This window comes from Trachypithecus francoisi, unplaced genomic scaffold (assembly GCF_009764315.1).
Source record: "Trachypithecus francoisi isolate TF-2019V2 unplaced genomic scaffold, Tfra_2.0 Lachesis_group1, whole genome shotgun sequence".
NCBI lineage: Eukaryota > Metazoa > Chordata > Mammalia > Primates > Cercopithecidae > Trachypithecus > Trachypithecus francoisi.
Window position 1 is genome coordinate 21,883,380 of NW_022681454.1, and position 16,443 is coordinate 21,899,822.

General features: G+C 39.7%; 1 protein-coding gene across 1 annotated transcript in view; it reads left to right on the plus strand.

The window, feature by feature from the left end:
- The first annotated feature begins 6,867 nt into the window (after positions 1-6,867).
- LOC117085211 (cytosolic beta-glucosidase) overlaps positions 6,868-16,443 on the plus strand; it is a 122,473-nt gene continuing 112,897 nt past the window's right edge. Inside the window, exon 1 of the mRNA XM_033213893.1 lies at positions 6,868-7,027. Within this exon, the coding sequence (XP_033069784.1) occupies positions 6,970-7,027 (58 nt within the window). The 5' untranslated portion in view covers positions 6,868-6,969. The remainder of the gene's footprint in view (positions 7,028-16,443) is intronic.

The window sequence follows — 16,443 nt, forward strand, 5'->3', positions numbered from 1 at the left end:
AAAATGGCTGCTAAAAACCTCCATATTGAGGTGTAGCAGGAAGAGTATGTCTTTTTGGATAGCTTCTTTGGAAAAGTGAGGAAGCTTTTTTCTCAGAAATCTTAACAGACCTTCTCTCATTTTTTATTGTTGGAATTGGGTTTCAAGTCCATCACTAATTTAATCCCTGTAACCAATGAGATGAAATATGAAGATGGCCTTAAATGAATCCCTGGTTATTACGTGGGACCCAGGGTCAGATTTTCCAGAAACATTTAGGCTGCATAGGGTAAAAGGCAGATACCCAACGGAAAATCAAACTCTGTTACCAAGAGTTAGGTTGCCCAAATCCTGGGTGGCTCATGTTAATAAATGTTCCTACTCCTGGCTCCTGCACATATACACACACACAACACGGCTGTTAGAATTTCCACAACCAAAGATTCCCTTTGTTACTGAATTACTTTCTGCACCTCGTGTTTTGACAGATTCTGTCTACTAAGAAACTGAGAGCAATATGATCACTAATTCATTTTTGCATTTTCATGCCTGAGAAGCTGGTATTACCACAATGAGCTTATGTGATTCCAGCCAATATTAAAGCAATACAGTTGATGTTTTAGGTAGCCTGGGAGACCTTATAGGAAGTAAATGTACAGTTGTAATTAGAATTATTGAAATCTTAAAAATAGCAGATTATTTGCAGCAGTCGGGGGCCTTTTTGAGAAGCAATTTTGTAAAATATGCCTTCTTAGGTCAAAATTTGGCTAGATAAATTTCTTGGTAAATGCAGGAAACCGTGATGACTAATCCATTGCACAAATCACTGCAAGTAGATGTGCCCTTTGCACCTGCCCCTCCTTCATGTTCCCTTCCACTTCCTTTCTTCTCCAATGACACGATATCACCGAAGAGGCTCTCCTCTGCAAGAAAATACTTTGAAGTCATTTAACTATGTTAAAAAAAAAAAAAAGCTCAAGGAAGCAGTTTGTTTTCCGAGATTGTATTTATCAACAACTTTCCCCTCTCAGTAGTTTAGAAAAATAAAAGTTTATTTCCTATTTACACCATAGTTTAAAGTGGGCTGTTCGCAAGCTGTTACGGGGCTCTGCTCCATGCTGTGATGCAGAGAACCAGGCTCCTTCCATCTAAGAGTTCCTAGGGCCTTGGAGTCTTCCAGTGGAGCCTGTTTATCCAGTCAGTGGATGAAAGAAGGCTGATGATACATGCCTGAAACAAGAATGATTATGTAGGCAGATTGTAGTGTCCCTGCCTGGCAGTGGTACACATTACTTCTGCCTACATTCCACTGGCTAGGATACATAGTGATGTGGCCACAACCATTTGCAAGGTTGCTGAAAAATGTAGTCAAAATGTGTGCCCAGATGGAAAGGGAAACAAGGGTGGCTAGAACACACAGGCATCTTTGCTGCCGATAGACAAACGTTCATTTAGAATGTTACTTTTTCTCCTACACAGGTATGCGGAACATTTTGAATGCCAGAGTTTTTGAATTTCAGCAATTCAAATTGGGTCAAGATCATGACTAATAGGGCTGAATTCTTATTAAAGAACAGCTTGTTTTACAGTTAACAAATAAAGTTTTCTGCAAGATATCTTTTTCCTTTTTACCTACAGGTCACTGAATTATACAGTCTCTTCGTGATATGGTTTGGCTCTGTGTTCCTACCCAAATCTCATGTTGAATTATGATCTTCAGTGTTGGAGGAGGGACCTGGTGGAAGTTGATTAAATCATGGGGGTGGATTTCTGCCTTGCTGTTCTCATGATAGTGAGTGAGTTCTCATAAGATCTGGTTGTTTAAAAATGTGTAGTCTCACACCTGTAATCCCAGCACTTTGAGAGGCTGAGGCGGGCGGATCATGAGGTCAAGAGTTCCAGACCAGCCTGACCAACATGGTGAAACCCCATCTCTATTAAAAATACAAAAAAATTAGTTGGATGTGGTGGTGCATGCCTGTAATCCCAGCTACACAGGAGGTTGAGGCAGGAGAATCACTTGAACCTGGGAGGCGGAGGTTGCAGTGAACCGGGATTGTGCCACTGCACTCCAGCCTGGGTGACAGAGCGAGACTCCGTCTCAAGAAAAAAAAAAAAAAAAAAAGTGTGTAGTCCCCCTTCACTTGCTCTCTCCTGCTGTCACATGAAGACATACTTACTTTCCCTTCATCCTTCCACCATGACTGAGGCCTCCCAGCCCTGTTTCCTGTATAGCCTGTGGAACTGTGAGTCAATTTAACCTCTTTCCTTCATAAATTAGCTAGTCTCAGGTAGTTCTTTAGAGCAGTGTGAGGATGGATTAATAAATATACTTAGCAGTCCCAGGACTTCTGGAAAGAGCACACCTGCAGACAAAACTATAATGCAAGTAACTTATGTTTGCTTTCAGCTGGGGAGTGGACAGAGGTTGGTGGCTCTCGTGAATAAAAAGGTTTGTTGTACTGTTCTGAGGCAGTACCTTCAGAAGGTGGCAGAATGTCAGAGGAACTACTGTGTGGCTGTGATGAGCGGCAGTTGAATACAGAACCTCAGAGCTTCTCCCTGGAGAAGGTTTGAGCCCCGAGAATTGGTGGACTTGAAGAGACCATAGTAGACCTGGAGAGTAGGCATCTTGGCATTAACTGGTACAGACCAACACTGGGAGGTAGGTGAATAGAAACACCAGGCATTACGAACAATTTTGATCTTCATAAGACCCAAATTTTCTTGTGTGGCCCTAAAATGAAGTGGAGGGAACCCAAATACAGTAATGACAAATTAAATTACCAGCCAATCTTCCTGGATGGGACCAGGAAGTCAGACTACTTTTCGTGTACAGAAAAATCTAAAATACAATAATTCTTTTTACCCGAGATGATGGCTTTTTTTTTTTTTTTAATTTTCTTATTTTTTTTATTTTTTTTATTTATTATACTTTAAGTTCTAGGGTACATGTGCATGACGTTTATATCATGTATAACTCCCCAATGCAATCCCTCCCTCCTCCCCCTCCCCATGATAGGCCCCAGTGTGTGATGTTCCCCTTCCCGAGTCCAAGTGATCTCATTGTTCAGTTCCCACCTATGAGTGAGAACATGCGGTGTTTGGTTTTCTCTTCTTGTGATAGTTTGCTAAGAATGATGGTTTCCAGCTGCATCCATGTCCCTACAAAGGACGCAAACTCATCCTTTTTTATGGCTGCATAGTATTCCATGGTGTATATGTGCCACATTTTCTTAATCCAGTCTGTCACAGATGGACATTTGGGTTGATTCCAAGTCTTTGCTATTGTGAATAGTGCCGCAATAAACATACGTGTGCATGTGTCTTGTAGTAGAGTAATTTATAATCCTTTGGGTATATACCCAGTAGTGGGATGGCTGGGTCATATGGTACATCTAGTTCTAGATCCTTGAGGAATCGCCATACTGTTTTCCATAATGGTTGAACTAGTTTACAATCCCACCAACAGTGTAAAAGTGTTCCTATTTCTCCACATCCTCTCCAGCACCTGTTGTTTCCTGACTTTTGAATGATTGCCATTCTAACTGGTGTGAGATGGTATCTCATTGTGGTTTTGATTTGCATTTCTCTGATGGCGAGTGATGACGAGCATTTTTTCATGTGTCTGTTGGCTGTATGGATGTCTTCTTTTGAGAAATGTCTGTTCATATCCTTTCCCCACTTTTTGATGGGGTTGTTTGTTTTTTTCTTGTATATTTGTTTGAGTTCTTTGTAGATTCTGGATATTAGCCCTTTGTCAGATGAGTAGGTTGCAAAAATTTTTTCCCATTCTGTAGGTTGCCTGTTCACTCTGATGGTAGTTTCTTTAGCTGTGCAAAAGCTCTTTAGTTTAATTAGATCCCATGTGTCAATTTTGGCTTTTGCTGCCGTTGCTTTTGGTGTTTTAGACATGAAGTCCTTGCCCATGCCTATGTCCTGAATGGTACTACCTAGATTTTCTTCTAAGATGATGGCTTTTTTACCCGAGAAGTTGCCATTTGGGCCCTAGTGCAGGAGAGATGAGTGAAATGAGCTCTCAGAAACATGAGAAAGATACAGAGGGGTTCTGGGTTGCAATGGAAGGTCTTAGGAGAGGGGTGGAAAGTGAGTTCAAGGAGGGCTATGGTTATGAAAATGTGTTCTGTGGACTCCTTGAGGTCCTCAAGACCCATTTGGGTGTCCACCAGGTCAAAATTCTTTTTATCATGATGCTAAGATATGATCTGCCTTTTCCACTCTTGTCTGTTATTCTTCTATGAGTGTACAGTGGAGTTTTCTAGAGACAACAAACTGAATAAGAAACAGAGAGGAGAATTAGCTGTCTTCTATTAAACTAGGCATGCAAGAGATTTGCAAAAATGTAAAACAATGACACTCCTGTCACCAGATTTTTTTTTGTTTGGGGTTATGTGGTTATTTTTCATAAAATATGTAACTTCTGTTAACATGCTCTTCACTGCTGTTTTAAATGAAGTCAACAATAAATGTTTTTTAAAAATCTCGGTTTTAATTTCTAATACAGTAAATATTAATAAATATAACCCACAAAAAAGAAAAAAGTTCTTTAGGAACCATAATTATTTTTAAGAGTGTAAAGAGATCCTGACACCAAAAAGTGTGAGAATGTTGGATTAGAACAACAACTCAATCAGTGTTGAGATAAATTAATTCTGCCACTTGTGGACTAATAACTTCAGAGTATATGAAGCACTGAGAAGATAGATTGTTTCTTCTGGAGAAGTATCTTTAGAAGAGCAGTAGTAATTAGCCAGGGGCAACTGGTGTAGACAGCCATTAGTGAAATAACTGAATTTTAATAGCACTGAATACTGCAACTTGCAGACCTAAAAAAATTGCAATACTGCCATCTAGCGTTCTACCGTGAAAACATTTTAATATTTATTTTTTCCCTCAATTTACAATCGCGTCAGAACTGAATGACAACATAAGCCAAATTTAATAGTTTGCCATGCATTGTTCAGGCTATTTCACCACACATGTACCTTTAAATATCTTCGATGTCTTTTCCAATTTCTTTCTGTATATAATCTCTTCTTTCTTCTTAGAGTTAGGATAACTGGAGAAGGTAGGATTTCAACCTACTTATACCTTGTTTCACACTTTATGTTCCTGTCATTACACAGTGTAGAATGATTTAGTGGGAATGCAGGGAAACCGAGTAAGTAACCTTCCTCACTTTGCTTATACCTACCTCCTCTTTCCATAGTATTTTTTTTTTTTTTTTTTCTGAGATGGAGTCTTACTCTGTTGCCCAGGCTGGAATACAACGGTGCAATCTCGGCTCACTGAAACCTCCGCCTCCTGGATTCAAGCTATTCTCCTGCCTCAGCCTCCCGAGTAGCTGGGATTATAAGTGCCCACCACCATGCCCAGCTAATTTTTGTATTTTTAGTAGATACAGGGTTTTACCACGTTGGCCAGGCTGGTCTCGAACTCCTGGCCTCAAGTGATCTGCCTGCCTTGGTCTCCCAATCCATAGTCATTTTTTTTTAAATAGACTTTTAATTTTGGATCAATTTTAGATTTACACAGAAGTTTCAAAGGTAGTACAGCGAGTTCCCATGGCCTCTCATCCAGGTTTCCCTATGGTCAGCATCTACATTTCTGTAGAAACCCATACCCACTGGGTGCCTGGCACAATGGACGGAAGTTCCACACCAATGAACATGACTGAAATTTCAGAAATAGAAACTTGGGGGTTAGTGAGGGTGGGCTGGGGAAACAAAAAAGTTTACATATAAAAGAATAAGACTTGGATTGTCATCAAACTTCTCAGTAGCCACACTGGAAGCTAGAAAACCAGGAACCAATGCCTTCAAAATTGTGAGTGAAAATTATTTTCATCATAAAATCCTGTACAAAACTGCATATTAAGAGCAATATTAGACTAAAGATAATTCCAAAACAACTACAGAGTTTTGAAATATTTATGTCCCATGCCCCCTTTATCAGACAGCTATTTGAGGATGTGCTTCTCTAAAGCGGGAAAAGAAACAAAGAGAGAAAGACTAGGGGAGAGGGGAAGGAGCCTGTCTGAATGATGTGAAGGAGATTGTGGGTCAAAGCTCCATGGTGTCCTAAAAAATAAACAGTGTAGAATGGTGCGGGAAGACAGAGTTATTTGAACAACTCAGAGATGTATTTTTCTGTCAGAGTGTGGATGAATTAGTAATAGATATAAAGAAAATGAAATAAACATAAAGATCAAGCAGTGGATTAACCCCAGAGAAAATTAAAAGTTGCATGGAAGCATGGTATGTATACTACATGGCTCAGCTTTGAGCCATAGAGACTCATAGTAATATAAACATTGAATTCATTTAAATGAAAAGGTAATTTTATCATGTTGGCTAGATGGGAAAAGGTGGAAGAGAAAGAGGGAGGGAGGATGAACAGAGAGAGAGAGTGAGAGAGAAAAAGCTAGATCCTCTGCCCTATACCCAGAAGTCAATAATTATCTAAAATTGAAAAAAGTAAGAAGCATCACCTATCATTTAAACAATATGGGATTAAATACCAGAAGAAATGGTTAAAAGTGGTTACCTCTACAGAGTACAGATCAGGAATTGGGATGATCCATGAACTAAGGGAAAATTCTAGTAGGATTGTATGACTTTTTAAAACAACGTTAATGTTACTTTAAAAGGCAAAACATCAGGTAAATGGGTGCCCTGCCAAATCAGGGACTTAGCACCCAGGGTTATCAACTCTGTTAAGAATCAGGGAGTGCTGGGGGAAGAAAGTATAATTGATGGCCTTGTACAAAGTGTCTTGAATTCTTATCAAGGCTGTGGCAGTCAAGTGTCCTTTGCCCCTGCTTCCTTCTTGTTTGCATAAATATTTGCATTCTGAGGCTCCAATCTGGGGTGAGAGCTCATTTTCTGTTTGCACAATTGCCTGGCTCCTCTGGCCAAAGGGTGCTCTGCTTCTGGCAGCTGAGGATCCCAGTAGACAGTTTCTTAAACCATGGCTTTCCCTGTGGGATTTGGATGGGCGGCAGCCACTGCAGCTTATCAAATAGAAGGTAGGGGACACTCTCCCCTTCACTGGGGTGGGAATGCTTTATTTTTGGTGTGTTCTGTGTACCTGAGGAAGATGGTGGGGTAAGGAGGCAAAAAGAAAAGAAGCAAAGAATTGAACAGTCCACAATGTTATCAATGAATTTGTTTCCCTTTTCAAACATGTCAGGGGTAGGGGTTCACATTCTCTTGTCTCTTTCTTTAGGCACAAGGAAGGGTGGAGGGATGAAGAGGTGAAAACTAAGCTGTGGCTGGATTTTCAGTCAGTCCAAACTCAGCTGAGACATCAGTTTACATTAGACCAGCTGCTTTTATCGTTGATTTCTAGAACCCATTTGCTCCAACTCCTCTACAAAGGAGAATCATTTTTTCTACTGGCTGGAAAAATATTGGGTCGATTTTTTCAAAGAGCCCTTCATTAATTGGGAAAAGTTCCCTGCTCTATTCTCAGTGAGTGCCGAGCCAAGCCTAATCTTGTATGCCACCATATTTCCTGGGGCAGCTGAGAAGTGAATTGAAGCAAATGGCAAAGAGCATCCAGAGTGGCTGTGGAGCCCCAGTTCTAGACCTTATCCTACCACACACGAGTGTGTGAATTCTTTGTCCTCCTTGAGTCTCAGTTTCTTCATCTGTGAAACAGGAAGATTAACTTTACTTTTCTAAAACACGTATGTCCCCCTTCCCCCCTCTGCAGGGAATTAGAGATTGTTAATAGCTACCATGGAGAAAATATTTATTTGGTCAAGTAAGTATGTGAAACCCTACATTAAACAAAGCAAAGTGAGTTATTGTAGTAGCTTCCTAGGATTGCTGTAATAAAATACCATAAACTCCGGGGCTTAAACAACATAAATTTGTCGTCTTACAGTTCTAGAAGCCAGAACTGGCCACTGGAGGATGTAATTAGCCAAGTTAAGATGAGATCATATTGGAGTAGGGCAGATATGCAATCCAGTATGACTGGTGTCCTAAGAAGAAGGAAATTTGGACACTGGAAATTTGGAAATTTGAAAGAAGAAAATTTGGATAAAGAGACAAGGAGAGCACTACATGTGTGAGAGAGAGATTGGAATGTTACAGTAAGCTAAGGAGCAATAGTCGCCACCAAACTTAGAGGTAAGAGGGATTTACCTAGAGTCTCGGTGGGACATGAGCCTGCTGACACCTTGATTTTGGAACTCCAGCCTCTAGAACCGTGAGAGAATACATTTCTGTTGTTTAAGACTTTCATTTTGTGACACTTTGTTACAGCACCCCTAGAAAACTTATACACCAAGAAAAACAAGTCAATCAATCAATGAAATAATGACTGCTATGGTAAGTGCTATGGTGAGAATAGGATGTTGTGGGAAAGGGTCATGTGAAAACCAGTTCTTCAGGGTGGGTCATCAAGGAGGATCTTTGTGAACTAGCATCATTTCATCTAAACTTAAGGTATGAGGAGGAGAGGGCCATTTGAATATGGGGAGATCTTTCTAGACAAAGGCACAGAACAAGTTGATCCTGGTACAACCCATGCTGCTTGGGATTCCCAGCTTCAGTTGCTATTTCCTCATCCTCTAGAATGGGAAGGAGGAATCTCTACCACACAGTTGTGATAACTGTCACGTAGAAGACATCTCCCACTGGGGGATTATGTATATTATCGCACATATATGATCTGTGATACCAGGCTCTTTTAAAAAAACGTCTGACAATGTCCTAGTTGGCTGAGATTCCATGCCACCTTTCCCGCTACATGGGATCTTTCGTCTTCTTCCAGATAATTTCCACTTTGTCGTAGAGGGTGACCGAATAGGCTGACCCTCTAGGAATAAAAACAAAAGCAATGATCTTGGTTAGTTTCCTTCTCAAAAGAGAGGTCAGAAAAACAGAGAAAGCATGGTAGAGCACCAGAATGGCGTAAACAGAATCAGATGCCAGAAGCAACAAAGCATTGATGATTATTAAGATGAGTTTTGGGGGAAGACTCTTTAGACTTGGATTCGATCTCTCCGTTTATTAGATTTGTGACTTTGACCAAACGACTCATCTTCTCTGTGCCTCCTCGCCTGTAAGACGGAGATTATTATGGTGTCTCCTGTGTAGCACAGCTATGAGGTTTAAATAAGGTAATGTATGTTAAGTGCTTGGCATTTAGTAATTACTCGATGCATGTTATTTGTATCTGGGAGGATCACAAAAGGATAACAAAGGATGATTCACTGTGGCACTCTACAGTTAACTTGACATAAACATGCAATTAGTTGTACAAGACAATAGAGTGGGTTTCAGCTACCAACTTTTAGTTCCTGCCCACTTAGGACCTGGAAGTAACTTTAACGGGCCCATTCGGAGCTCCTGTCTTCACATGATCTCATGTGAAGAGATCATGATACTGTTGCATCTCTTCTGTCTAGTTGGAGCCAGTTTGTTTTATGTTCTTTTGACTTGGGCTTGCTTCTGCCATATTTTGAGGTCTTTATTTGTGGCCTCTAACCTGCTATTAACTTTCTATCTATAGTTACTAGGTAGGGTACTTGATCCAGCATGCTCTGCCAAGAGCCATCCGTCTGCTCTCTTTGTCAACTCACAGAATAACTTTTGCATGTTTGCTTGTTTTCCACCCTAGGATCTCTTCCTGATCCTTTCGTGCTGTGTCTGAATTTTAGCTCAAGCACTTACCAGCAGAGTGACTTTGGGCAAATAATGTGTTTAAGCCTCTGTTTCCTTATTTGTGAAATTTGAAACATAGTCATGCTCACTCTGTAGATTTGTTCTAGGGACTAAAGAGGTGAGCATATGTAACTGTGGTATAGGAGTGCCAGCATGTAGTGCTCACCAAATACTAATATTAATGCCAATACTATTATTATTTTTCTTTCTCCTGGCTGTATTCTCTTGCACTCTGAGAGAAGGAGAGTTACATTGTTGACTCCATTTAGTGGGAATGGTCATTTCTTGTTTTGACTGCTAGTTAGAATATGTTCCCTCCTTGCTCATGCTTGACTAGTTCACCATCAGTTGCCAGGAGAGTTACTCTTTAACCATTTCTCCCACCATTGACTGGATTACAGTGCAGGAAGTTCACTGGTGGCTTTATCAAATCAGCATGGCTTGGATTGAAAAGCCAAGAACAGCCTGTCTCTTTTTGATTCTGATAATCTTTGCAGTTTTGTGCTGCCCTGGCCTCTGAAGGTGTGCAGATCCTTTGGAAGTCAGGAGACACTCAGCAGAACTGAGGACTGAGCCTGAATTGTATTTGTAAAAAAAAAAAAAAAATCTAACACTTTGAATACTTGTTATAAAACATTACCATGTATCTCTTTCTACTGTCTCTCTTTCCACTCTGTTCAAAATACAGTTGTCTGTATAGGTATATTTGTTTTCAGATATTCTCTTGAAATCCCTGAAGAATAACTAGCGTACCCTCCCTCACTCTCACTGCAAGAATGGAGATATTTTTTCTCCATATAGAAAATACTGTCAGGGTCTTTGCAGGTGGGGCCCACTGAGAGGGGCAGGGACTGGGCCTTATCACCAGGTCTCCTAACATATCCAGGTCTCCTAACATATTGGCTACTTGGTTGAGTATGTTGCTGGAATCACGCCTTTCCTTTGTCCTGTCCTTGTTCAGATCCTTTCTTCCTCTCCTCTGGCTATTTCTCTGTTTATGGTCCTAAGGAAGAGTTTAATGTTTATTATATTAGAGTTGACTGCATGGTGCCTTGAGCCTTTTGGAGGAAAGCACAATATAAATCCAATAAGTAAATAATAAATAAATGGTATAAGCAGGAGGAAAATTATGTGTTTTAGGTGAGTTGTAAAGAACCGTGTAAAACCTATAAAATGTATTTGTTAGACTAAGAGGCAGGGAAGAAAGTGCAAAAAATCATCATACATACAGAAGTGAGTCTCCTGCAATACTTTTAAGTAGAGAAAAATTCCCATGATTTTTAACTCCTCATGAAGCTGACTCTGTCCTCTGTGTTTGGCTGGAGGGAATGTGAGGCGCAAAAACATCAGGTAGCTCCATGGCACTTTATTTACTTCGATGACAGACCACAGAGGAGCTATGAAAATGACACTGAGGACCCAATTCTACAGTTCTTAAGAGTTTCTAACTCCTGATGATTTCAGGGAAGGCTCTTAAGGAGTGAACATGCTTTGCAAAATCCCACAAATCCTAAGCATATTCTAAACTACTGTGTTAATGCTTCCTAGTGGGATCTGAGTTTGTGGTTTTAAGGAGTCAAAGGCCTCAGTTTTATGAATGCCATTGTGAATCCTTGATGTTAATCTAATACAACAGTTGATTTTAAGTTTGACTTTGGTTTTATGTTGTCAGAAATTAGGGGTTCCCTCAGACTTTGGCCATCTCTATTTGCCATGGTATGTTAAAGGTGGATTCTTGTAGTTAAGATATTTGTGTGTGTGTGTGTGTGTGTGTGCACTTAAAAATTGGAAAAAGAACATGACAGCTGTAATTTTTGGTTTTGAGTTTACGGTATTTCTATATAGGCTGGTTTTTCTTTGATCCTTTAAAAAAAAAAAAAAACTCAACTGATTCATACAAACCTGAGCTGGAGACACACTTCATCTACTCATTGTAAATGTCAGCACAAGCCCCATATTTCTCTAAGACCACTTCCTGATTGTTTTTTTCACTCAACAGATTTTTAACTGTGTGTCTTCATCTCTATTTTCTCCTAAATCCCATGGATTAAGCATCTCAGTCTGAGACTTGATCTCTTGGCTGCCCTTGGTACTCTTCTAGAAGAGGAATATCCAGACAGATATGCTGCTTGTCTGGACCACCTAAGAAAGAAGGAAGGGAAGGAGACTTAAAGCATGGTCATTTATTTCTTGGTATATAAGGAAACAGGGAGCAGAGATGTGGGCATTTACTCACAAAATTTATCATAGCTTAAAAGTTGACATGACAGAAACCATTCTTATTTCTTTCCCCCAGTTTCAAATTTGAAATTCACAAAAATATCAAATATTGCCCTCCTTTTTCATTGTACTATGAAATTGATTATGTAGGCATCGTTGGAAGTGTATAGGCTTAGAGAGGGATGATATTCAAATATTAATCAACAAATATACTCCCATGCTCATCAATCAGATGCCAACTGTAAACAGTAGGCATAGACTAGACTGATGTTTGGATTAGACTGGTCAGAGTGGACGTCAGCCATACACAACTACTGAGGCCACATTTAGATGTATTGATTGAATTTCAGCCTTGGACTTAGGAGGGGGGACACATCTAAAATATATTGGACTCTGTTTATAGACTGCTAGAGAGTTTAATTATTTAACTTCTCTAAGTCTCCAATTTCTCACTTGCAAATTACTAATGCTGATCTCTCTCTCTCTTTTTAAATAATTTCATTGGATGAATGTTGGAGACCTTTTTCTTACATTTTGTGCTGGTTTGGATCTAGGTTTATTTCTTCAACTTTTTCTTCCAAATGACAATACTTTAACTGTGTTTGGACTTTAGCTGAATTCATTCTATTTTTCAACTCCTCTATTGAATATTTATTTTTGGCAACCATATTTCTAATTTTAGGAATGAATTATTTAACTGCTTCTGTTTCAGGAAGTCATGTTTTATTTTCTGTATGTTGTCACCTCTCAAATCTCTTTAATAGTGCTAATTTAAAAAATTAAGTTCCTGATCCAGCAATCTCACATCTGGATATTTACCCCAAAGATTTGAATCAGTTTGTAAAAGAGAAGTCTGTATTTCCATATTCATTTCAGCAACACAATATCTATATTGGAATCCATCTAAGTGTCTATAAACAGATGAATGGATAAAGAATATGTGGAATACATACACAATGAAAAACTATTCAGCCTTAAAAAAAAAGGAAATTCTGTCCTTTGAGACAATGTGGATAAGCCTGGAGGACATTATGCTAAGTGAAATAACACAGGCACAGAAAGACAAATACTGCATGTGCTCACTTACATGTAGAATCTAAAACAATCAAACTCATAGAAGCACAGAACAGAATAGTGGTGACATAGCTAGCAGGTGGAGGCAATCTTGGGGATAATGATCAGAGGGTAAAACACCTCAGTCAGAGAGGAGAAAAAAAATATTTTTGAGATCTATTGCATGGGGTAGTGAATATAGTTAATAACACAGTACATTTCAAAATTGTTAAGAAAGTAGATTTCAAATGATCCCACCATAAAAATGTTAAGTATTTACGGTGATGAATATGTTAGCTAGCTTGATTTAATTTTTAAAATTCATATTCATAAATAAGAACACCACTTCATACCGTGTAAATATACACAATTATGAATGACCAATTTACAATAAAAACTTTTAAAATTAATTTCTCTTTCTTTTTTGTGTGTATCAAATAAAGAATTTTGGTCCTTATCTTTTGGGTTACTTGTTTTTTGTCAAATGCCTTATGATGTTTATGAATGAATGATTATGTTGATTAATATCAGTAACTGATTTAGGCTTCCTTTGAAGTTAGATAGTTCTATGAACTGAGTCAGGGATGGCTCTTTAAAAAACAGAGTTCTGTATAAGTCGGTGGGATCTATTGACAGTCAGTCATCTCACAAAAGACTATGGGCGTGAGTGGAGACAGCCAAAATTCAGACCTTGATAACTGCCATATAGCAGGGACTTTCAGGAAGAGTGTGCTTGATTTTAACTTTTGTGTTTCCTTTCTGCACAACCTTTCAAGTTCATATTTTTAGCTCTAGAGTCTGTTCTACTTTTTTTCTATGGCCTCAGTACCCATGATGGGAGTTCTCCCCAGTCGCACCTTTCACTTTTATGAAGCATTTCTTAGGACTTCAACATGGGGTAAAGACAGAACAAATGACCCTGTTTATAGAGAAGAAAAACCCATCAAGCCAGCTGTAAGATAGATAATCCTTTAATTACCATAATGATTGCTCTGAGGCCTGGTCTTCTCTCCGAATTGGTTGGCCCAGAAAAGTACTTTAGTAAATGTTTTGTTCTGTTGGGACCTTTTTTGGTTGTTTCTTTTCAGCTCAGTTGTGGATTCCTTCTCTTATTTACTGTTATTTCAATGAGATTGTGAGAAGAAAAGGAATTAAATACCTTGAACTGGAAATCTTTATTAACACAAGTGGAGACTTTAATATAATATTAACTTATGTGGAAGTCTTTATTAACATGCATTAATATTTGAAAGTGCCTCCGCTGGGCGCAGTGGCTCACGCCTGTAATCCCAGCACTTTGGGAGGCCGAGGCGGGTGGATCATGAGGTCAGGAGATGGAGACCATCCTGGCTAACATGGTGAAACTCCGTCTCTACTAAAAATACAAAAAGTTAGCCGGGTGTGGTGGCAGCCACCTGTAGTCCCAGCTACTTGGGAGGCTGAGGCAGGAGAATGGTGTGAATCCACAAGGCACAGCTTGCAGTGAGCCGAGATCATGCCACTGCACTCCAGCCTGGGTGACAGAGCGAGACTTCGTCTCAGGGGAAAAAAAAGAAAGTGCGTCATAAATCATGAGGTACTATTCAAAGTTAATGAATGAATTTCCCCGCTTTTACCATTATCATCCTCCTTGTCATCACTAATATATCCAACTTCTTCTAGTCCTGTGTTTTTTAATAAAGAAGATGAGTGCTATAGGCTAAATGTGTATGTTCCCCTCAAATTCATAAGTTGAAACCATAATTCCCTTATGTGATGGTATTTGGAGGTGGGGCCTTTGGGGGGTGATTAATCAGTGATATGGTTTGGTTGTGTCCCCACCCAAATCTTATCTTGAATTGGAGATCCCATAATTCCCACATGTTGTGTGAGGGACCTGATAGGAGATAACTGAATCATGGGGGAGTTTCCCCCATACTGTTCTCATTGTAATGAATAAGTCTCACAAGATTGGTGGTTTGATAAGGAGTTTCCGTTTTCACTTGGTTCTCATTCTCTCGCCACCATGTAAGACATGCCTTTCACCTTTTGTCATGATTGTGAGGCCTTCCCAGCCATGTAAAACTGTGAGTCCATTAAACTTCTTTTTCTTCATAAATTACCCAGTCTCGGGTATGTCTTTATCAGCAGCATGAAAGCAGACTAATACAGTCAAGAAGGCAGAGCCCTCACGAATGGGAATTCTGCCTTATATTAAATAAAAGAGATCCCAGCCATGTGGGAATGCAGAAAGAAGTCAGCCATCTATCAACCAGGAAGGCACCTTCACCAGAACTTGACTGTAGTGGCACCTTGATCTTAGACTTCCAGCCTCTAGAACTGTGAGGAATAAATTTCTTTTCTTTTTTTAAAAATTTTACTTTAAGTTCTGGGATACATGTGCTTAATGTGCAGGTTTGTTACATAGCTATACATGCACCATGGTGGTTTGCTGCAACTATCAACCTGTCATCTAGGTTTTAAGCCCTGCATGCATTAGGTATTTGTCCTAATACTCTCCCTCCCCTGCCCCCACACCCCCCAACAGACCCTGGTGTGTGATATTCCCCTCTCTGAAGACAGCATGGTGATTCCTGAAAGGATCTAGAACCAGAAATACCATTTAACCCAGCAATCCCATTACTGGGTATATACCCAAAGGATTATAAATCATTCTACTGTAAAGACACATGCACATGTATGTTTATTGCAGCACTATTTACAAAAACAAAGTCTTGGAACCAACCCAAATGCCCACCAATGATAGACTGGATAAAGAAAATGTGGCACATACACACCATGGAATATTATGCAGCCACAACAAAGATGAGTTCATGTCCTTTTCAGGGACCTGGATGAAGCTGGAAACCATCATCCTCAGCAAACTAACACAGGAGCAGAAAACCAAACACCACATGTTCTCACTCATAAGTTGGAGTTGAAACATTTCTGTTCTTTATAAGCTGGTAAGCCCACAGCATTCTGTTACACCAGCCAGAAAGGACTAAGAAAATGAGCTAATGTGGAATTGATGGAATTTCAGACAGTATACCAAGAGAAAGCAAAATATTCAGATACTGTGAGAAGAGTCATAGTAGGGGGAGGTGACTATGGCCGAGAAAGGACACATGTCTTGGCATCTGCTTTTGAGGTCAGCTGATCCAATCCATTTGCATTTTTCATAATTTATTACCTTCCTCAATTTCTGAACACACATTCTGCTACCAAGTTTTCCAGGACCTCAGCTGGCTTCATGGGCAGTGCTGAAAGGTATCTGCTGCCCTCTCTATGTGTCTATGTAAGTTGTTTATAAGAGTTGGTCTGCCTGTTTGTAGATTCTTCTTTTTTTGAAACATTTATTTATTTATTTTGAGATAGAGTCTCACTCTGTTGCCCAGGCTGGAGTGAAGTGGCACAATCTGGGCTCACCACAACCTCTGCCTCCCGGGTTAAAGTGAGTCTCCTGCGTAGCTGGGATTAAGGCACCCGCCACGAGGTCTGACTAATTTTTGTA